Source organism: Labeo rohita, chromosome 5, assembly GCF_022985175.1.
Source record: "Labeo rohita strain BAU-BD-2019 chromosome 5, IGBB_LRoh.1.0, whole genome shotgun sequence".
NCBI lineage: Eukaryota > Metazoa > Chordata > Actinopteri > Cypriniformes > Cyprinidae > Labeo > Labeo rohita.
This window is the reverse complement of record NC_066873.1, coordinates 44,195,507-44,218,477: the sequence shown is the minus strand read 5'-3', so window position 1 is coordinate 44,218,477 and position 22,971 is coordinate 44,195,507. Positions and strand designations below refer to the sequence as shown.

At 32.5% G+C, this 22,971-nt stretch overlaps 1 protein-coding gene across 1 annotated transcript; it reads left to right on the top strand.

Annotated features, from left to right (window-relative positions):
* Window positions 1–130: 130 nt before the first annotated feature.
* On the top strand, window positions 131–22,186 carry LOC127164883 (scavenger receptor cysteine-rich domain-containing group B protein). The gene is made up of 12 exons (XM_051109007.1): window positions 131–476; window positions 3,804–3,933; window positions 5,094–5,126; window positions 8,789–8,827; window positions 10,675–10,977; window positions 11,156–11,221; window positions 12,775–13,089; window positions 14,794–14,871; window positions 15,161–15,232; window positions 16,549–16,863; window positions 18,435–18,536; window positions 20,539–22,186. The coding sequence occupies exons 2-12, from the start codon at window positions 3,828–3,830 to the stop codon at window positions 20,850–20,852; spliced, it is 1,743 nt and encodes a 580-aa protein (XP_050964964.1). The 5' UTR covers window positions 131–476; window positions 3,804–3,827; the 3' UTR covers window positions 20,853–22,186.
* The last annotated feature ends 785 nt before the right edge of the window (window positions 22,187–22,971 follow it).

Genomic DNA, 22,971 nt, shown 5'->3' with positions numbered 1-22,971 from the left:
ATGGATAAACCGTACCTTTCGTGAGCGTAACCTGAAACCAGAGATGCTGGGATAGCTGTGAAGGGCCGGCTTTCAGTGTTGTCTTCTTTCCTCCTCCCTTTTTCCTCTTCATTCACATAAAGCAGGCAGGGACGAGGTGTCAGGGCATTAACATACAATGCTGTTGTCTTTTTTTTTTTTTTTTTTTTTTTTACGTAATACGTACTCGAGCAGCCAGGTACTTATAGACTCACAAGGTTAGTGAGATGAAAGACCTCGTGACTCTTCAGCCGGATGCACTACAAGTTTTCTCTTTTGTCAGCCGAAGTTTAACTCTGAGAGTTGGAGAATCGTCCTGTGAGCTACAAGGCATCTGAATTCAGAGCACAGTGGACTGTTGTATTTTTGTGAGAAAAAGAGACATAAAAAAAATCATTTTTGTTGGTAAAATCTGCTGCTTTTCTCACGCCTGTGAAGAAAACTGCTTTTCAACTAAGGTACGTTTATTCTCTTTATGGGACATAATTTAAGATCATTTTACAATTCATATCTTGTACTGTGATAAAAGAAGATTATTGAAATTTCGAAATGATTGCTTGTTAAAATACTTTTCAAAATATCATTAAGCAAGAATAAAATATATTTATATTAAAAACAATATTTTTGAAGCTTGTTATTGTGAAAAAAAAACTATTGAAAAGACTGATTCTTTAAATACAACTTGATTTATGCTAAATAATATATTCTAAAATAATATATATATATATATATATATATATAAAAATACATGTGATATATTAATTATATGAATTATCTAATTATAAATTACTATCTCATAATTATATACATTATATAATTAAATTACATATATTAAATCAAACGTATATTAAAAATTTGTTGTGGTTATTAGTTGTGGTTTATTATTATTTCTCAAAAGTAGGTTCTTTTAAACATTCATTATTCAAACTTGAGGTTCACCTGTTGCACCCGTTTCTTTTTAAAGTCTTTATCGAAAAAAGAAATAACTTCAGAAACAAGAAAACAATCAAAGTTAATCTTTTGACTGTGAATTTGAATCAAAATCCAGTTTGAAGTCAAAAGCGAGATGACAGTTCTCTCCCGGTTTATCTTCGGGTATTTTGGCGAGCGCTGGGATCTGTCAGCGTGAGAAGGAGAGAGAGGGAGGGCAAACACAGGCGACACAAAAGCCAACATTATTCCTTCGTGGATCCATGCTGCATCCAGCCATGAATGGAGTATTGAAAAACATAATATTGGTGACTAGATTAATTTTCAGGCCTTCACAACCGCACCATTTTGTCCGCAGGCTTGCGTTAGAAAGTTCTCAGCGACTAATTGGTTGCATAATCTGAGCATGAGAGTTTTCGTTGTTCAAATGCAAGCAGAGCAGAAACTGCATAAGAATAGGAAGTGGATTTGATTCTTGGGCAGTCAAGAGATGTTTTCTGTGGTCTTTCTGATGGAGGTTTAGACGTTTTGGTTGCTTTAGATGCTCGTTGTGAGGATTTGAATCTTTTTAAGGCACCTGTAGAAGAGAAAATATTCCTGTTGACCATTCATTTATGCCAGCCGCTGGCTAAAGCAGTGTTTTTTTAGTAGATACTTTCATAGTTTCTATTAATATTCTGAATTAGTCCGTTTTCATTTTAATTTTAGTTTAAATTTTAGTCATTTTGTCGCTTGTTTTTGTCATTTTTATTAGTTTTTGTTTTTTGAATAAATTATTTTCATTCATTTTTATTTCAGTTTGAGTTATTTTACTTCACAACTAGCTGAAATTAAAATCATTTTAATAAATATCTTCAGTTAAAGTTTTTTTTTTATTTTAGTTTTAATTTTTATTCATTTTTATTGCACAGTTATTTTACCTCGCAACCTGAATTTAAATACATTTTTTTTTAAATACATAGCTTTTAAATACATAGCTTTTTAAATGGGCTTTAGTTTTATTTCTGTATTTTAGTATCATTAAGATACTGTTACAGTTTTTGTTAATATTTTGAATTAGATTTTTTTTTTCTTCTTTTTTTTGCTTTTATGTTAATTTTATGTTAATTACTTAGTCAATGTTTTGGTCATTTTGTTGTGTATTTTTGTGGTTTTTATTTATTTATTTTTTTTTTTTTTTTGGGTTTTAGATATTTTAATACATCATGCCACCATTTTTTAATTATTTTATTTTAGGTAAAGTTTTTTTTTATTTTTTAAGGGTTTAGTTTTAGTTTTAGTTAACTACAATAACCCTGGGCTAACGCTCATGTTGATCTGATGCTTAGTTCCCACTAGTGTTATTAAAATACTGTTATAGTTTTTGTTAACATTTTAATTAGAATTTATTTTTATATACTTTCATTTTATTTTTAGTTATAATTTTGTTGTTTTTTTGTTTTTGTTTTTAAATGTCCAAGCTATATTTTATTATATTTTAATTTGAGCTTTAGCTGTATTAATACATCAAGTTAAACTGCATGGTAAAAGTTGTCTTGAAAACAAAGTGAAATTATTCTATTTTATTTTAACTAATATTTCTTTCATCTGAAGCAACAAATAAAATAAAATCTTTATAAAAAATAAATCTTTATGGTTTTAGTTTTCGTTAACTATAATCACTCTGGTTCCAACCCTTCTGCCTCCACGATTTGCCCCCCTTCTGCACCCGAGAGGCGCCCCAGCGGTGTCATCGGCTGCCTGAGCGTTCAGGACGGTCCCAGTGACAGATTCGCAGGAAGCAGCGTTTAGCCGCTGACGATGGCGACCACAGACAGCAGAAATGTCTTTTTGTGCGCCCGAGGCCCGGAATGTCCACTATCTGCGCCGCGGAATATCATATTCTCCCCCAGAGCCGAGATCCTGAGCCCAATCCCACCATTTACACGCATTCCAGCATAAGGTCAGGAGGGATTTGGGAAAAAAACAAAAAGTGAAAGAGGAAAAAGAATTGTTGTGAACTTGCAGCGATATATACAAGAGATGCAGAACTAAATCTCACATTTTAATGTATGAATATTAGAAAGCATGCAATTTAGAATTAAGTCCTCTGCACTCTCAGAAATGTCGTTAAGGTCAGTGTTTTTACCGATAAACATAAACAGGCATTCAGCATGAAATATTTACAGTGCATGTAACATTTGGTCATTTATTTCTGAGTGAAATTCAACAAGAAAAAGTAGGCAGGACTGGACTGCATTCATCAGAAATTGATTGGGATGCTGAAACATGCTTGTTCAAAAAGCAATCAAAACATTATGATGAAAGATTACGAAAGTTGGTCTTTTTGCCTACGAATAGTAGCTTGTATGTGTGTTTGAAGGAAAATGGGTCAAACCTGGATGTGCAAATCAACCTAAAATCATTCAAAAATGATTTTGCATGCACAAATAAATAAAGTGCATGTCTCAAACCTTAAAATGCATCACTCATTTATATACAACCACATTTTACACCTATCTAGAGTATAAAAACCCCTCTGGATAGCTTATTAACAGCAGGCACATGGTCGCACAAACGATCGGTCTGCTCTCGTATATCAATACGTGTCTGTCCAGAACAGCCTGTGGCCTGCAGGCTAGTATTTGTTGTTGTTGATGTTGAGAGTGCATGTGTTTTTACATAATGTACTATGAGTACAAGCTGTCCAATCACTGACGAGCAGACTCAGTAGTAGCCTAGTTACTGTAATAACCTCGTTGTCTGATGTCAGACAACTACAGTGAGAATAGGCAACCGTAAAACTCAAGTTGTACACAGATAAACGGATCTTGAGAGGTTAAAGGACTTACTGAAGGTGTTTGTATGTGCTATAGGCGCCCAACTGCATCTATTCTGCCATGAACGGTCAGCGTGTGCAGAGATGCTGGAAATCTGCTGCCTGGATCCTCACCTGCTTGCTGGCATCGTTCTTACTGATCGCCGTCACCAGCTTCTTTCCAACCGGTGAGTCAGAGCTCTTTAGAAATAAGATGTAGACTACAGGTTACTAACATCTGAAGTAGCAAAGTCTAGCATCATTATTCCAGTCTTCAGTGTCACATGACCCTTCAGAAATCATTCTAATATGCTGATTTGCTGCTCAAAAATGATTTCTGATTATTATCAAAGTTAAAAAACAGTTGTGCTGCCCAATATTTTTGTGGAAACCACTCAAAAGTTTGAGGTAAGAAATATATATTAAAAAATAAAAAGTAACAATACTTTTATTCATCAGGGGCTCATTACATTAATTAAAAATGACAATAAAAATATTCATAATGTTACAAAAGATTTCTATTTTAAACAAATGCTGATCTTTTGATCTTTCTATCATGAAAAATAAAATGTATCATACATTAGAAAAAAATGTATCAAATGTATAATATAATATAATATAATATGTTCAGATTTTATGAACCTATACTGAGAAACTACATTGAATATTCACATTAAGTACTAAACTTTAATGAATAATTCAGCCAATACCATTAATGGAACATCACATCAAGTGTTGTGTTACTTTACTAAGTGTAATGAGTGGACTAGACCACACAGAACAACCTAGAAACCAAACTTTAATTACAAATAAAGATCCTTTAAATGATTTAATGGTCAAGGCTCCTTGTGAGAATTGAACCAGCAACCTTTCAGTTCCCAAGATTAAGTTTTAGCCACCACACCACACCACACCATAAAGTATTAAATCACAGTCCTTAAATGTCTGCTTTATAGCAACAATAATCAAAATCAAAGTCAGCAGCCTCCGGGCTTAATGGATCCTGGTGGAACAAAACGATCAGAGTCATTTATCAGGATGTAAAGCCTACAGCGGGAAATACCCTGTTCACCGCAAACCTGTGAAAAGACAGCTGAACTAAAGACTTAACAAGGACACGGACATCTGAGAAGATGCCTATGTGTGTCGGAGCATTATGGGTGGTTTCCTTTACTGTACGCGACACATCCGAACTCCCAGCAGATTAATGACTTTCAATGAATCTTACAAATGATCGCCAGTGACGCAAACAGCAACAAAGATGGGATATAATGTGTGTACAGTATGTGTCATATTTAAGTTATTTGATGATGATGTTTATAATTGTGTTGATCTTTTCTGTGTGCAGAAGATATCCAACTCCAACGAAGATCAGTTTCCAGTAAGTATCATTTTAAATGAAACCTTTGCATTTGAACTTATGTAATTCTGTCCTAGAAATCACACAAAACGCCATAGCAACCGCATAACATTCTAAAAACAACTCAGAACACCATAGCAACCATAAAGCAACATTCTAAACAACTTGCAACATTGTAGCGGCAAGAAATTTGAATTTCAATGTAAAATGGAACTTATGGAAGCCTAAAAAATTAGTAAATAATCGCAGCATTTATCTCACAATTCAGACTTTGTTTCTCAGGCTTTATCTCACAAGTCTTAATCATAAGATATACACTCAATGTAATCAATGACCTTTTTTAATTTATTATTCCACAGAATAGTCATTAATTAAAAAAAGAGATGTTTCAAAGTTATAAGTAAAACGATACTGTTAAAAACGCATGTTTTACAAAAAAAAAAAACAGTTTTTCTACTTAATGCTCTTCTTGAAAACAGATATCATGAAAAATCATGAAAAATCATGAAATTTACTAGCAATTTTTAACTCAATTGTTTCCACACTAAGTTTATTCCAACTGCATGTTTTTTTATGTATACTAAAGTGTACGTTTTGAAATAACCCACACGCCTGAAGCGCTATATTTAGAGCAAATAACGTTTCAGCGACATTAATAAGAAGGAGGAGAGGCCTGTGAGTTGACCTAAATGGGATGTGATGGAAAAAAGCCTATTTTCTGCTGTCTTTGTCAGGCGCTGAAATCAAACACCATCGATTCACAGCTTCATACAAAAGCTTGTATATGCAGTAGCATTAGCGGTCTCAATACTGCTCCAAAACACAGGACAAACAGACCCGAGTGAAAGTGTGTCTGAGGAGGGACGTGAAGGTCAGCGCTTTGTGAAAAACACCAGAACATTCTGAACAAACACAACACAGTCTAGGTGAAATGTCTAAGTGTAATAAAATGTTGATTTATAACAGGGTTCCTACACGGTACTTGAAGGGCTTGAATTTGCTTTTGGAGATTTAAGGCTTGGAAAACCCTTGAAATTAGCCATTTCTATTTGTGCTATGAGCACATTTCTTTTTAAAATTAATGCTGCAGCCTTGCCGCTTTTCAATGCTCATTAACACTTTTCAAATATTTATTACAATATGCTGATAAACGTAACATTGAATTAAATGGTATGTGATGGGTGAAACAGAGCTTTTGCTAAATGATTCACTGTTTCGAAGCGCTCCAGTCGGATCACGTATCGCGAATCATTTGATTCAGATCGGGACTTGGGAGCGGGTTCGAGAATCATTTGATTCAGACCGGGACTAAGGAGCGGGTTCGCGAATCATCTGATCGGAACTTTAGAGCGGTTTCGCGAATCAGTTCGCAAATTAATTGATTCGCGATCCGCACTCCGACTCCTGATCTGAAATGATGGTTCGTAAATTATTATTCACATCGGGACTTCGGAGCAGGTTCGCGAATCATTTGGTTCAGACCAGGACTATGGAGCGGGTTCACTAATCATCTGATCGGAACTTCAGAGTGGTTTCGCGAATCAATTCGCGAATTAATTGATTCGCGATCCGCGCTCCGACTCCTGATCTGAAATAATGGTTCGTAAATCATTATTCACACTGGGACTTTGGAGAGGGTTTGCGAATCATTTATTTCAGTTCGGGATCTCGGAGCAGGCTCGCTTTTTTTTCATTATACAGTAGAAAACAATCGAACCATTTTTTCATTTATTTAATTTGGGAAGTTAAGATTTAATTAAAAAAAATAATAAAACATATGGATATGAATAAAAATATTTTAAATTGTGCATTATTTCTATATACAGGTGCATCTCAATAAATTAGAATGTCGTGGAAAAGTTCATTTATTTCAGTAATTCAACTCAAATTGTGAAACTCGTGTATTAAATAAATTCAGTGCACACAGACTGAAGTAGTTTAAGTCTTTGGTTCTTTTAATTGTGATTATTTTGGCTCACATTTAACAAAAACTCAAAAATCTCAACAAATTAGAATATGGTGACATGCCAATCAGCTAATCAACTCAAAACACCTGCAAAGGTTTCCTGAGCCTTCAAAATGGTCTCTCAGTTTGGTTCACTAGGCTACACAATCATGGGGAAGACTGCTGATCTGACAATTGTCCAGAAGACAATCACTGACACCCTTCACAAGGAGGGTAAGCCACAAACATTTATTGCCAAAGAAGCTGGCTGTTCACAGAGTGCTGTATCCAAGCATGTTAACAGAAATTGATTGGAAGGAAAAAGTGTGGAAGAAAAAGATGCACAACCAACCGAGAGAACCGCAGCCTTGAGAGGCTTGTCAAGCAAAATCGATTCAAGAATTTGGGTGAATTTCACAAGGAATGGACTGAGGCTGGGGTCAAGGCATCAAGAGCCACCACACACAGACACTTCAAGGAACTTGGCTACAGTTGTCGTATTCCTCTTGTTAAGCCACTCCTGAATCACAGACGACGTCAGAGGCGTCTTACCTGGGCTAAGGAGAAGAAATGATGGACTGTTGCCCAGTGTTCCAAAGTCCTCTTTTAAGATGAGAGCAAGTTTTGTATTTCTGGAGGAAGGGTGAAGAAGCTCAAAGTCCAGTGTTAAGTTTTCACAGTCTGTGATGATTTGGGGTGCAATGTCATCTGCTGGTGTTGGTCCACTGTGTTTTTTGAAAACCAAAGTCACTGCACCCGTTTACCAAGAAATTTCAAAGCACTTCATGCTTCCTTCTGCTGACCAGCTTTTTAAAGATGCTGATTTCATTTTCCAGCAGGATTTGGCACCTGCCCACACTGCCAAAAGCACCAAAAGTTGGTTAAATGACCATGGTGTTGGTGTGCTTGACTGACCAGCAAACTCACCAGACCTGAACACCAAGAGGAAAATGAGAAACAAGAGTCCAGAAAATTCAGATGAGCTGAAGGCCACTGTCAAAGAAACATGGGCTTCCATAGCACCTCAGCAGTGCCACAGACAGATCACCTCCATGCCACATCCAACTGAGACAGTAATTAAAGCAAAAGGAGCCCCTACCAAGTACTGAGTACATATACAGTAAATGAACATACTTTGCAGAAGGCCAACAATTCTCTAAAAATGTTTTTTTTATTGGTCTTATGATGTATTCTCATTTGTTGAGATAGTGAATTGTTGGGTTTTTGTTAAATGTGAGCCAAAATCATCATAATTAAAAGAACCAAAGACTTAAACTTTGAAGTACCGAAATAAATGAACTTTTCCACGACTTTCTAATTTATTGAGATGCACCTGTATAATATTTCTAAAACATTATCTAAAATAAGTGACTCATTAATATGTTTCAAAGGTCTGGTAACGAGATATTTTTTCACTATATTTGAGATTCAATATCCACTGTCTTGTCAGCTGAATCTGATTAGATTCACAGCACAAATCTCAATATCTGATCTTGCATTACGAGAGGTGTGTGATATTCTTCTATACGTCTGTTCAGCAGTGAGACCGTCTGTATCACAGCCTGAGCCGAAGTCTTCCTGTTTCACCAGTCTAAAATTACAGGAAAATAGATGTAGTAGATATAGAGGGCTGCAGCTATGGAGGGCCAAGAACCTCCTTTCAACAAATAATTTACCGCAATCGTTGTTTGCTCTCTCTCTCTCTCTGACTTTCTCTCGTATTTTTGTTTTCTCACAGCCAACACCATAAATGCCTCAGCGACGACACGGTCTCAAGGTGAGCATCTTAGCAATTCACTTTATCACCCTTTCTTACGTCTTTGTGCGAGAACACACCCTTTTTAGAAAAGCTAAGTTTGCCATTGCCCATTGGCAGGATCACGGCAGGAACGGATCATAATTGCCTCTAAGGCTCAAGAAAAAAAGATAGGTCACTTCCTCTCGCTCAGTTTACACAATCCCTTCTCCACCGCTATGCCATCTCTTTTTGGAGTCACATGTCATTATTTGGACTTATTATTGTGCCTTAAGTTGAGGGGGATTAGAGACATTCTTACAGGCTTCATTATATCATTATATCTGAGCCGTGCAGCTCCGCGGTTCAACTTGTGTTATTCACAAACCAGCAATGATTCACTTTTTTTTAGACATGCACCATGTTCTGTTTGGATATTATACCATGGTAATGTCATTTTATGGATGTAAAATGACAATATCATTGTATAAATATGATATAAATATGTTGCACTATACAATTTTTTTATATTACTTTTTTTTAATTCTTTAAAGTAAATTGGAGCACCTTGCATTTACTGTGGTACATGTATAAATTTACCATTGAGTACCATGGTAACAATTAAAAAAAATAAATAAAATACATGCAAAAATAAAGACTTTCTATTAATCATATCACTCAGTTAAGGTGCAAAGTCTTTACAAAAACAAGAGCGCAAATAAACATACCAGAGTTATAATAGTTAACTAAATCTAAAATCATTATTTCTGTTACATTTGATGTATTATACTCTGATGTACTAAAACTAAAACTGAATTAAATTAATAAATGAATAAAAACTCTAATAAAAACTATACAGACATGTTTAAAACCAAAAAATAATTAAAACTTTAAAATTAAAAAGGAAAATATTCAAATAAAAACAAATTCAAAATATTCATAAAAACTGTTTTTCAGTGATATTAAAATAATACTGTATGTTCTTATAATTATTAGGGATATTATGGTTAAATAAAACTAAAACCATTAAAAATACTGACTAAAACTGAAATAAATATTTTAAAAAAATAATACAGATAGTTGCTAAGGCAACATTTTTCAATTTCATTTAGTTTAACTTGATTTAAAATAACTGAAACAAAAGCTGAAACAACAAGTTAATTAAAAAAAAGCCAGTTTTAAAAATAGTTTTAAAAAATGAATAAACCCCCCCCCCCCCACACACACACAACATTATTAAAACTTTAAAATGAAATCAGAAAATATAAAAACTAATTCAAAATATGAATAAAAACTATAATAATATCTAAATTAAACTAAAATCTAAAATTATTATAGGGTTATTACAGTTAACTAAAATAAAACCATAACAAATTACTGAAATAAAACTGAAATAAACAAATTACTAAAATAAAACTGAAATAAGATATAAATATAAAAAATAAATACTTTAAATATTTTAATTAAAAACTGTAACTAGAATTAAAATAAAATACAAAAATAAAAGCTAATTAAAAATATTTATAAGAACTATAGTAGTATCTCAATCATACCAAAATAACACTGAAACATACGTTCTTGTTAGGGTTATTATAGTTTATTAAAACTAAAACCATAAAAATGAATGAAACTGAAATAAAAAATAAAAACTTAAGCTTACTTTATTTCAAAGCAACATTTCTGACTTTCATTTAGCTAAAGTTGATGCAATAAAACTAAAAATTAATAAAAACTGTGTAGACATGTTGAAAAAAAAAATCTAAAACACATTTCATTTTTAAAATGAAAAATATTCAAATAAAAGCTAACTAAAATGATTAATAAAAACTACAATAATTGTGTCTCAGTAACACTAAATAAATAATGACCTGCTGTTCCCGGTCCTCCAGTGCGGCTGGTGAACGGCAGGAATCCGTGCGAGGGCCGCGTGGAGGTGCTCCATAATGGCACGTGGGGAACGGTGTGCGATGACGACTGGGACATGGTGGACTCCAACGTGGTGTGCCGGCAGCTTGACTGCGGCATCGCTGTGGCCGTAGGAAGCAGCTCCAGGTTTGGCCAGGGCTCCGGTCCCATCCTGCTGGACAACGTGGACTGTAAAGGAGGAGAGATGGACCTGAGTCAGTGTGGGAATCAGGGATGGGGCATCCATAACTGCTACCACTATGAGGACGTGGCTGTCACCTGTAAAGGTACGTGGAGTGAGCGGAACAGCTTAAGGTCAACACGCTGTCATCAAACAATGAAACCTTCAGGCTTTTTTGTTATATAAGTGTATTATTTGTTATATAAGTGCAATAAAGCTGATTTCCTTGCATGAGCTCAACTAATTATGCATGTATGTAAAATCTGTATGTTCGCTTTTCACAGGCAATAATGTCGTCGAACCTCGAGGCCTGGAGCCCACCACACCGTCGCAACTGATCACTGCTTTAAGTAAGTTGTACAATCTATTCAGGCCTGTTTTAACATTTACATGAGGACATCAACTTGAAGTTCATTTTGGTGTTTTATTTAAAGATATTATGAAATGTCAATATCATCAAACTAATTGAATTAAACATGATGGAATATTCTAGAGCGACACACACAAAATGCCACAGAATTCACCTGTTTGTACTGTTGATTTCCCTCCAAAATGATGTCACTTCCTTGAGGATGATGATGTCATTCATAGAAACTTCTATTTTGGAATTTAAGCAAGTTATGTTAAAGACATTTTGATCAGAAGCAGAAAAAGCAATTTATGTCTTTATAAGCTGTTAGTGGAATTTAAAAATTCACACTTAAATATTAACTTTGTGATAATAATTAAAACTAAACTAATCTGATTTATATCTTTGAATTTTAATAATTTATTATCCTGACTACATTTTGTATTTTGTAATTGCAATAATTTAATTAAAATGTAAGAATTAAATCATAATATTTACATTTAATAATAATTTAATTTAACAATAATAATAAAATTTAAATGTATTTAAAAATTTTATTCAGTATATTAAGATTTACTGCATAGTAAATGACCCAATATTTTAGGGCCTTTTTCTCCCTTTTTAATATGTGACACACACAAAAAACATTGCACAGTATCTCATTATAATTAATAACAAAGAGTTTTTAATAAGATTTTGAAGTAGTTTTTTATTTTTATATCTTTTCATTTTAATTTTAGATAAAGTTCTAGTAATTCTGTTATATTTTGTCATTTTTATTATTATTTTTAATGTCTATATAGATTTTTTATTTAAAATTTTGTGCTCTAGCTATTTTATTATTTTATTAAATGTTTTCTTTTATTAACATTTATGTTATAGCGTTTACTGAGTAACAAAATCTTTTTTTTTTTATTGTTTTAATTTTTGGTCTAATCTATTATAACCCTGCTTATAGTTATAGTTTATACCAAGTTTATCCGAAATGAAAAGTGCGGGGATGAACTAAAGATCACAGCAAAACTCTTTTTGAAGGATCACATTCATCCTGTCTTTGTTTCTCATGTCCTGTTTCAATCATGAGAAGCGGCCGCCCATATCTCGTTCAGAGGTTATGACATCTAAAGAAACTAACAAAGCCTTATGGGAACTTAATGGCATTTTCATAGTATGGAGTCATCGCTGAGGCTTTGTTCCTCTGGCAATATGAGAATGGCTTTTGTGTCCATGTGGTGGCATCGCTCAAAACTATATGAGACATATCAGCGAGTGTTTGCTTGAAACCGTAGCCCTCCGTTTGCATCATATTCAATAGCAAGTTAAGCTCAGCAGAATAATATTACCCATAATCTGTCCCACACCCTCTATGGAGCAAACTATATGATTTGGACTAGAGTTTCTGTTGGACAAACAACAGGTGTTTCACAATGATTTCATAATGTTTCTAGAAAAATATGACAAGTGAATATGAATCCAAACTTTGCTGAAAATCCTGAAATATTATGAAGTAATAAAATATTATGTCATCATTCCTAAAACCGTCCTGTGCTGTAGGAGACGGAGCCGTACGTTTGGCGGGGACGTCGGACCGCTGTCAGGGCAGGGTGGAGATCTACTACCAGGGCAGCTGGGGAACGGTGTGCGATGATGACTGGAGTATGGCGGACGCCGCAGTCGTCTGTCAACAACTCGGCTGCGGACAAGCTGTCGGCGCACCTTCAAACGCCTACTTCGGCTACGGCACGGGACTGATTTTGCTGGATAACGTCCACTGTAATGGGCATGAGGGCAGCCTGGCCACCTGTTACAGCCTTGGGTGGGGAGTTCACAACTGCGGACATCATGAGGATGCAGGAGCCATTTGCTCAGGTGGGTTTCTTTCTCCTCTTTCAGGTATCCACCTTATTTCACAAAACGGATGTAAGCTATTTTCTGTGAATGTGCAAGACTTCTTGATTCGGCAAGACTTCTTGATCAGTTCCAATAGGTAACATTTTTTTGCAATTTTATTTTGAAACTTTTTCATAATTGTTTTCATGTTAATAATTTTTCAGTTTTATTAACCATTTTGCATGAGGAAGACATAGCGATTTTATTTTGTTTTTGTGAGTTTTTTTTTTTTAATTTTGCAATTTTATTTAGATTTTTTTCTTTATTACTATTGCAAATCTGTTTAATTTTATTTAGCCCTTTTTCATTATTTTTGCAATTTTATTTTCATTATTTTGCTATTGTATTTTGCCCCTTTTTTCAATATTTTTGCTATTTTATTTAGCATTTTTTCCCATTATTTTTTTTTACTTTTTTTTTTATCAGATATATAGATAGATAGTGAAGATAGCACTAGTGAAATGTTTTTATTTTGCAATAGTTGCAGTTTTTATAGTTTTCTTTCTTTTTAATACTTTAATTTTTTGTATGCTTTTTGTATGAGATAGACAGTGATTTTATTTTGTTGTTGTTGTTGTTGTACATTTTTGTGCAATTTTATTTTGCATGTTTTTCCTTATTTTTGCTATTTTATTTTTCCCATTAACCTTAAACTTTTTTTTAGCTAGCACTGGAATGCTTTTATTTTGCAATAGTTTATTATTTTTTCAGTTTTATTGTGATTTCTTTAATAGTTTTCTTTCTTTTTAATAGTTTAATTTTATTATGCTTTTTTTGTATGAGATAGACAGTGATTTTACTTCGTTGTTGTTGTTTTTAATTTTGATTTATTTTGATTTTATTTTCATTATTTTTGCAATTTTATTTTGCATGTTTTTCATTATTTTTGCCATTTTATTTAGCCCTTTTTTCCAATATTTTTGCTATTTAATTTTGCATTTTCTTTCCATTAACCTTGTAAACGTTTTTTTAGCTAGCACTGTAATGCTTTTATTTTGCAATAGTTTGTTATTTTTGCAATTTAATTGTGATTTTTTATATATAATTTTAATTGTTTTTTTAATTTTATTAAGCATTTTGTATGAGAGAGATAAACAGAGACAGTGATTTTATTTTGTTGTTGTTTTTTTATTTTTGCAATTTTTAGTTTGATTTTATTTTCATTACTTCAGCAATTTTAATTAGCAAGTTTTTCATTGTTTTGCTATTTTATTTTGCCTTTTTTCAATATTTTTGCTATTTTATTTAGCATTTTTTCCCATTAAGTTTTTTAAACTTTTCTCATCATTGCAATAGTTTATTATTTTTGCAATTTTATTTAGATTTTTTTCTCGTAATTTTTGTAATGTTAATCATTTTTAAATGATTAATTAAAAAAATATTGTTGTTATTTTATTTTGCATTCTTTCCCATGAATTATTTTAGCATTTTTTAGATTGCGTTTTTTCCATAAATGGTTACATGGTTAGCATAATAGCTTGAATTATTACATTTGAATTATTAAAAATGTACATTTTTTTGGTTTATTAAATGTACATTTAGTAATTTATTTATTTATTTAGCAAATGCTTTTTATGCAAAACATTATTTTTGATTTTTAGTGTGATCTTTCAGATCTAACTGCATGTGAATATTCAATAATACTTTATTCCTTACTCTCTCTGTCTCTCTATTGTATATCAGGTGCCAGTTCCACCGTGGTCCCAGTTATCAACACAGAGACTATAGGCAGAGAATTCTTCATTCCTGAAAGCACAGCAGGTATAAACGCTGCCTATACTGTACGTAGGGCCTGTAAGTTCACCTGCTATTTTCAATAATGCACGGTTGAATTAATAGCCAATTCATTGTTATTAACTGCTGTGCCTGGCCAGCCTTTTTGGGCCGTAGTGAACAGACCATCTGTCACACACTGCCTGCTAACAGAACCGTCCTGCATAATAATCCCCTTAAAGCTCCAGCAGATGGCGTCCTTTCAAAACATCACTGAGCACACACATTTGGTCTGTGTTCTTCCTTCTATCATGACATTTTTCTCTGTTTTCTTTAGTGACGGAAACACCAGCGGCAGTAATACATGAAACATTAACCACGACTGTCACAACATCCTCAACCACAAAAGGTACTAAACACACATAAACATCTCAGTATCTTTGCCACTATCTATCTGTCTATCGGTCTATCTACATATTTATGGTAAGTAAATTATGTATTTATTTATGTAAATATGTAGATAGCAATAAATTCAATACATAATTACAATACATATATTATAAAATTATAATATATAAATTAATTAATTAAATATTGAGAACAAAAATTAAAATAAATACTACCACAATAAATTGAATACATATTTATTTATCACTGAAACTATTTGTGCTACAAACCAGTGTGATTATGAATATGATAAATTACAGTTATTTGATAACAAATAACAGTTTGCAATATCAAGTGTCATAATGGGCAGTTTCAAAGCACTAGTGATTTTTTTTTATTTGGCACTTTCATTATTTGTATGATTTTATTTTGCATTTTATTTATTTAGATAATCCATTATTTATCTATAATAAATAAATAATTATGTATTTGTCTTTTAAAAAAGATGAAAACTAAAAAAATAACATTATCTAAAAAAAATATTTATTTATTTAGATATATAATAAATCAACCTATCTATCTATCTATCTGTCTATTTATTTATAGTATAAAATAAAACAAAAATAAATATAATACTACCTCAATGAATTAAATACATAATTATTTATTTAGATAACTATCTATATATCTATCTATGGTAAATAACTAGAAGAAAAAGAAAGTGCAGTAAACACTACAAACCAACGTGATCTATCTATCTATCTATCTATCTATCATAAATAATGTATTTACGTATTTAAATAGATAGGTATCCACCTGTCTGTACATATTTACATTAAATACATAATTACATTACATAAATTACATTAAATACATAATTATTTATTCATTTAGATAGATCATCCATCAATCCATAGATATTTATTTGATTATTTTATCATTATTTATATTATTTAGTATTTTTATTTTATTTATCTATGTATTTGGATGCATGGATGAACAGATAGATGACAGTAAAGACATTTTTAATGTTACAAAATATTATATTTCAAATAAACGCCGTTTTTTTAAACTTTCTATTTATCAAAAAATCCTGAAAAATAAAATGTATCACAGTTTCCACAAAAATATGAAGCAGCACAACTGTTTTTAACATTGATAATAATCAGAAATTTCTTCTTGAGCAGCAAATCAGCAAATAATACTTCACAACATTAGTGTCTTTACTGTTTATGTTAAAGAAATGCAGCTTTGCTGAGCAGAAAAGTCTCTTTCAGAAACACAAAAAAAAAAGTGGTATATGTAGTCTCTAACCCTCATCATCCATCGCTCTTTCAGAGAAGCCGAGCATCCGTTTGGTGAACGGCGCCGACAGCTGTCAGGGCCGAGTGGAGGTCCTCTACTTCACCATCTGGGGAACGGTGTGTGATGATGACTGGGACATGGACAATGCTCAGGTGGTCTGCAGGCAGATGGGATGCGGGCCACCTATTGCAATCAAAACTATGGCTTACTTCGGATACGGTTCCGGTCCCATACTGCTGGATAACGTCGACTGCAGCGGCAGTGAGCAAAAGCTGTCCGACTGCTTCAATCTGGGCTGGGGACAGCATAACTGCGGCCATTTCGAAGACGCTGGAGTCATCTGTGCACGTAAGACGAATATGACATATGTTACAATCTTACAGAATGAACACATTATAATACATTTGAAAAGCCATGCCTTTTGCATTCATATACAATGTGCATACTTACGTACATATACATGTACTCACTGATATTCAGAGACTATTATTCCAAGAATTTCATATAAATTACTTCCATTTTATTTTGATTATATAAATGAAAAGAAACTGAAATCCATAAACATAGCTGCACATTTTTTTTAAATGTATCAATTTAACATATGCTTGCTTAATAATTAAAATACTGATTTCAAAAAAAAGAAAAAAAAAAGAAAAAAATGCACTTACCTCAAACTTTTGAACGAGTCTATAATGTTAGAAAAGATTACCATTTTGAATCAGTTTTGTACTTTTTAACTTTTTATTCATCATAGAATCTTAAAGTATCACACATTCCAAAAAAAAAAATAAGAATAAATAAATAAATAAATAAATAAATAAAATAAAGCAGCAAAAACTGTTTCCATCATTGAAAATAATTAAGCAAATTACAATGATTTCTGAAGGATCGTGTAACATTGAAGACTGGAGTAATGATGCTAAAAATTCAGCTTTTCATCACAGCAATAAATTACATTTTACAATATATTCACATAGAAAACATTCATTTTAAATTGTAATAATATTTCACAATATTATATTTTTTCCTGTATTTTTGATCAAATAAATGCAGCCTTAGTGAACATAAGAGACTTCTTAAAGAAACGTTTTTCTTTTTTTTTTTTTTTTTGAACATCAGGTTTTATTTTATTTACATTATAATAGAATTCATGTATTTTGTGTCTGTGTGCATGTTAATGACAGAATTGATGACATTCACACACATAAGACTCGCGTGTCCTTCATTCATGAAATTCAGTCAGTCATTCACAACAACAGCATTTATTCACTATGGAAGAAAACAGACACACACACAATCCTCACTGCAACACAATGTTTAAGTCAAGTCTCCAGGGCAGTTTTTCCTCTGGCACGCTTCCTCTTTTACACACACTCACAAACACACACACATCTGCACATCTGTCTTTCACTGTTCCTTCAATTAACAAAACACTCAGACACATACAAACTCACATCTATTACATGTACTTGCCCACTGTCTCTCCTAAATGCTCTCAACCACTATTAGAGAAATTGCAAAACTGATTCAAGATCAGCTTTTGGAATTTGCAGCAACTTTAGCAGCATCCTCTGTGCATCAGTCAGCCGTGTCTACATGAAAAATAAAGAGGCCCGTCAGAGCAAATCATCATCAGCACAGACCCGCAGGGGAAGCCGTCCTCCGCACAGGCCGCGTGCATGCGCTAACGCATAAATATATGCATGCGTGCGTCTAATAGATGAGCATTTAAGAGAAAAGAGAAAGACTAAAATAAACACAAGATAAAGGAATGACAGTACAAGTACCAACCCTAAGAGCACCTCATGAATGAGAAACACAATGTGCATGCACCAACGCAAAAGAGTACAATCAGTCACAGTAAATGAAAGTTAACCAAAAGAAGTTTTCTAATTAAATTTGTGTTTTCTTTCTTTCAGCACCTACGGATTTTGCAGTAGTTGGAAGAGACTTTGTCTTTGGGATAACAGATAAACCTCTTACAACTACAAGAGCAACTACAACCACAACACCAGCAGACAGTAAGAATACTAAAGTCACACTTGAATCTTAACCCTTGTGAGTCAATTAAAAAAAAAAAAAAAAAAAGGTAGGTCCTTAGTGGACAGAAATTTCCATGTCAAAAAACTGTCATAAAAATTTTAAGCTTGGGAGCACAGACTTATGTTTGGTCTCATTTTAAAGAAAACCCATGGCAGATTATTGTTAACGTAGAAAAGGTTTAAAAAGTGAAACCAAAAAAAAAAGTTATAGAGGTTTAAGTTTATGAAAATGCTTTATGAACAATATTTTATATAAATATATATTTAATGAAACATGTTGAACTCTAAGCCTGCTAGAAAATCAAAGCCATAAATCTTTACACACAAAAAGTTGTGTTCCAAACAAGTTAATATCTCAAAAAAATGAGCGTTAAGTAAGATTTTGTTTGGGTGCAGTACCAGATTTTTCCCATTAGATGTCAGCAAAACTCCACTGGTGCACACAGTGGTTGGATTTGTGATTTGTAGTAGAGTTTTCTCTCTCAAATATTACAAGAACACACAAACACACACATGATATTTTTATGACACACATACAAACCACACTCTGACATCCATACCAACACACTCACACAATTATAGCTGCATTATTTACTCAACTGGGTTTATAATACGCAAATAAACAGGAATAAAGCAAGTACTGTGATTAAAATAGCATGGGTTTCAATGGGGACATTTTGTTCATAAAGTTCGTATGCGCTTTTTTTTTTTTTTTTTTTTTTTTGGGGATGCAAAAATAAATTTGAACCCAATCCGTTGCTGTTTTTTATGATGGATGAAAGTTTCGGATGCCGCATGTAAACATGACTGACACAATGTGAGGCTGTATTTATTTTTCAATGTGCAAAAATTCTGGACAAAAGACAATACAGTGTTTAAATACTTGTACTGGAAGATTTTTTAATGCCATGACTTTTAGACTTTATGCTTATGTTAAGACCTTTTTTAGGCCTTAATCTATGGAAGAGTGAATTACAACTTTTTAAGACCCACAGAAAACCTGTAAACCATTAAACATTTGATATACCAAAAGTCAAAAAAAAAAAAACAAACAAAAAAAAACCTTCTTTATTCTTCATATATTAACTTTTACATAACAAATGTTAAATATTAGAGGTTGGAATTCTGAATGTTTCAAGAAAAAATATCCGCCAGTAAGGATGTTTTCCCTTTGAATTAAGTTCATTTTTCTGACCTCACTGGTAGACATTTTTTGTTAAAAGCATAAACTCACTTAATTTTACTAGATTTTTCAGATAAAAAATTGCTTCTAGAGTAAATGTACTTTTATTTAAGAATGTTTAAATATTTGTTCTAGAGAAAATAAAAAATGATAAATATAAACAAAAATACTGAGGAATACATTTGTATTTGTGTTTCAAAACCACTCAATCACTTTTTGTAGTTTTAAACAGTGAGAAAATGCATATCAGAAATATTTAATATTTTATATATAAAATATCTGAACAAACATATGATCTCATCATCTGATAAGAAATGACAGTGCAGAACGTTGGAAAAAAAGAATGAATAAATAAATAAATAAATAAAAAGAAATAAAAATGAAGTGAGTTTATGCTTGCAACAAGAAAAATATCTGCCAGTGGGATCAGAAAAAAATAAATTCAAAGGCAATTCAAGATTATGTTTATGATCCCATTGGCTGATATTTGTTCTTGTTTTAAGCTAAAACATACTTAATTAAACTTATTAATTAAGTGATTGAGTATTTTTAAAATGTTAAAATATTATACTAAAAAACAAGTCAACTAATTAAATAATTTATTGCAGTTTAGGGGTTGTGGAAAATCATCTAATAACTGAAAAAGCATGCACAAATGCACACTTATTAAAATGTTAAGATTGTAAAGTGTTTTCAACATACTATGATTTAGGACACACTACGTCTAGTCTTACATGCTGTTTAGGGTAAATAGTGTTTGAACAGGCACACAGGCTCATCCCTTTTTCTCTTCTGAAGGTACCATCAGGCTGATTGGGGGCATTAATCGCTGCGAGGGCCGTGTGGAGATTTACCTGAGAGGAGAATGGGGAACCGTGTGCGATGACGCTTGGGATATTGCGGATGCGAAGGTGGTGTGCAGGCAGATGGGCTGCAACCTGCCTAAAGCCGCCCAGGTGATGGCCCATTTCGGTCCTGGCAGGGGCCCAATCCAGATGGACAATCTGAAATGCACAGGCACAGAAGCTACTCTCACTCAGTGCTCTCACATAGCATGGAACGTCCACAACTGTGACCATTCAGAGGATGCCGGCGTCACATGTGGACTCTAACATGACTCCACCCACCACTGCAAGCCACACCCACCAGCCCGGTCCAGTGAACACAGTGGGAGCGGAAGAGTTTCTAGGACTTGTATACATTTTGTACATAACACCTCACGCCAACCCTGAAGAAGAGATTTTAAAGAGGAAAGAGTGATTGGGTGTGAAACAAGAAAAAATAAATTATGCTTACACTGTTATAAATATCTGTAATAAATATTATGAATGACAATTCTAATTATGCACTTTATAAACTATAAGAATGTGTACACATAGGTGAATAAATATGCTGAACATAATTTAAACTAAACTATTGATATACAGTGGAAACCAAAGTTTTAGACTCTTTTTAGTCTGTCATTTTGATTGCAAGCACCAAATTTATTATGCCATACAAAAACTTATGTACTGTACTTCTAGTACTTTTTTCGATTATAAAACAATTTGATTCTTATGGATCTGTTTCCTGAATGCTAAGAGTAAAACATCAAATATTTCTATTTTAAATATTTGAAGATTGTTGTGTTGCATATCTTAAAAGTTAAGAGTGTATTTGAATATCTTTGCATTTTGTTGAATGAAAAATAACATTCATTAGTAAGTAAGGAAAAAAACAATTCTCAGAAAATCAGAAAAAAACTGTTCTCAGGTCCATTTTGATTGGGAAAAATAATCGCTGCAATGCAAAAAAAAAGAAGTTTTAATTTTCTTCCGTCTTTTGTTTCTGTTCCATTTTTTTCAGTAGAATGCAAAAGAATGCAAATTAATGGGATAAAAGCAATATTTGTACTGAGGAAACTAAACCATGTCATTGGCTTAATTGCATAACTTCTTAGTGTCTTAGATGTTATTTTATGAGCTAGGAATTAAATTTGGGTAAAAAAAAATGATGGTAATGTTTTTAATATATAATATATAATTAAACATTTGGCATATTGAAATTTTAAAAAAGAAAGGAAAAAAAAAATTCAGAAAATGTTTTTGATGTCACTTTTTTTTTACTGTACAGGCTTTCCTAAAATATTGGGGTGAAATGTCGACATTTTTGTCAATATATATGGAAATAAAGTATGCTATGAATCTATTATGTATTCTTAACAAAAGTGGACTAAAGTTGTTTTTTCAATTGAAATATCTATACAATTCTCTCAAAATGACGTTATTTATTTTTCCTGAAGGTGCTCTATATAATAAAGGTTTAATTATCTGTTTCTCAAACAAATTTGATAAAACAATGAATATGCAGTACATTTCCTGTTTAACATATAAAACTCTTTCTTCAATAGATTTTCTGTAGCCAAAAAGTAGGTACAAAATGCATCTATACAGAAAATGAAAAATAAATCGACCATGAAAAAATTCACTGGAGTAAAATGCACTGTGTGACAACTAGCCCTGGTTTCCCCTATATCATATAAAGGCTAGCAAGCCGGTAAAAAAAAAAAAAAACTACAATTTTCAATATTCATATAACCCTGACTATGTTTTGGTTATTCTTTAAAAAGGAAAAAACATCACAAGAAACTTTAACTTATCAAAAACATGTCACAAAACTATTACATAATTATATTATTTATTTTACACTTTCACACAGATCTTTTTACCTTTACTTTTTTCTTCTTAACCCTTTAAATACCAGTACTGTTGAACAGAAAAATAAAGGTTCTTTATTGGCGTCAATGATTCCATGAAGAACCTTCAACATCCATGAAACCTTTCAAATGCAGAAAAGGTTCTTTATAGTCGAAAAAGATTCTTTACATTTTTAAAACGTTCTTAAAAAAGGTTAATTTAAGAACTGTTCACTGAAAGGTTCTTTGGGGAACAAAAAATGGTTCTTCTACCCTTTATTTTTATTTTCCATGTACTAAATGCAGAATTACTTTTTGTGCATGTCACCTATTATGGATATGTCACTGATTGCCATTAATTAAAACAAAAAAAAAGGCATTTTAATGCACTATTATTTTTTTGTCAAAAACAGAGAAAAGTTGATTGCTCCAGAGGCCAAACCTGAGAAAATGCTGCTATCAGGTGGAAAACAGTATAAATAAATAAATAAATAAATAAATAAATAAAGTGTTAAAACAGTGAAAGCCTAATATCAAAGAATGCATGATTTTATGCT

Excerpts from the sequence above, each read along its gene's own strand:
- LOC127164883 (XM_051109007.1), top strand. The coding sequence starts at position 3,828 with ATGAACGGTCAGCGTGTGCAGAGATGCTGGAAATCTGCTGCCTGGATC. Across the intron at positions 10,978-11,155 it reads CGTGGCTGTCACCTGTAAAG|GCAATAATGTCGTCGAACCT; the intron begins GTACGTGGAGTG and ends CGCTTTTCACAG. Across the intron at positions 18,537-20,538 it reads AACCACAACACCAGCAGACA|GTACCATCAGGCTGATTGGG; the intron begins GTAAGAATACTA and ends TCTCTTCTGAAG.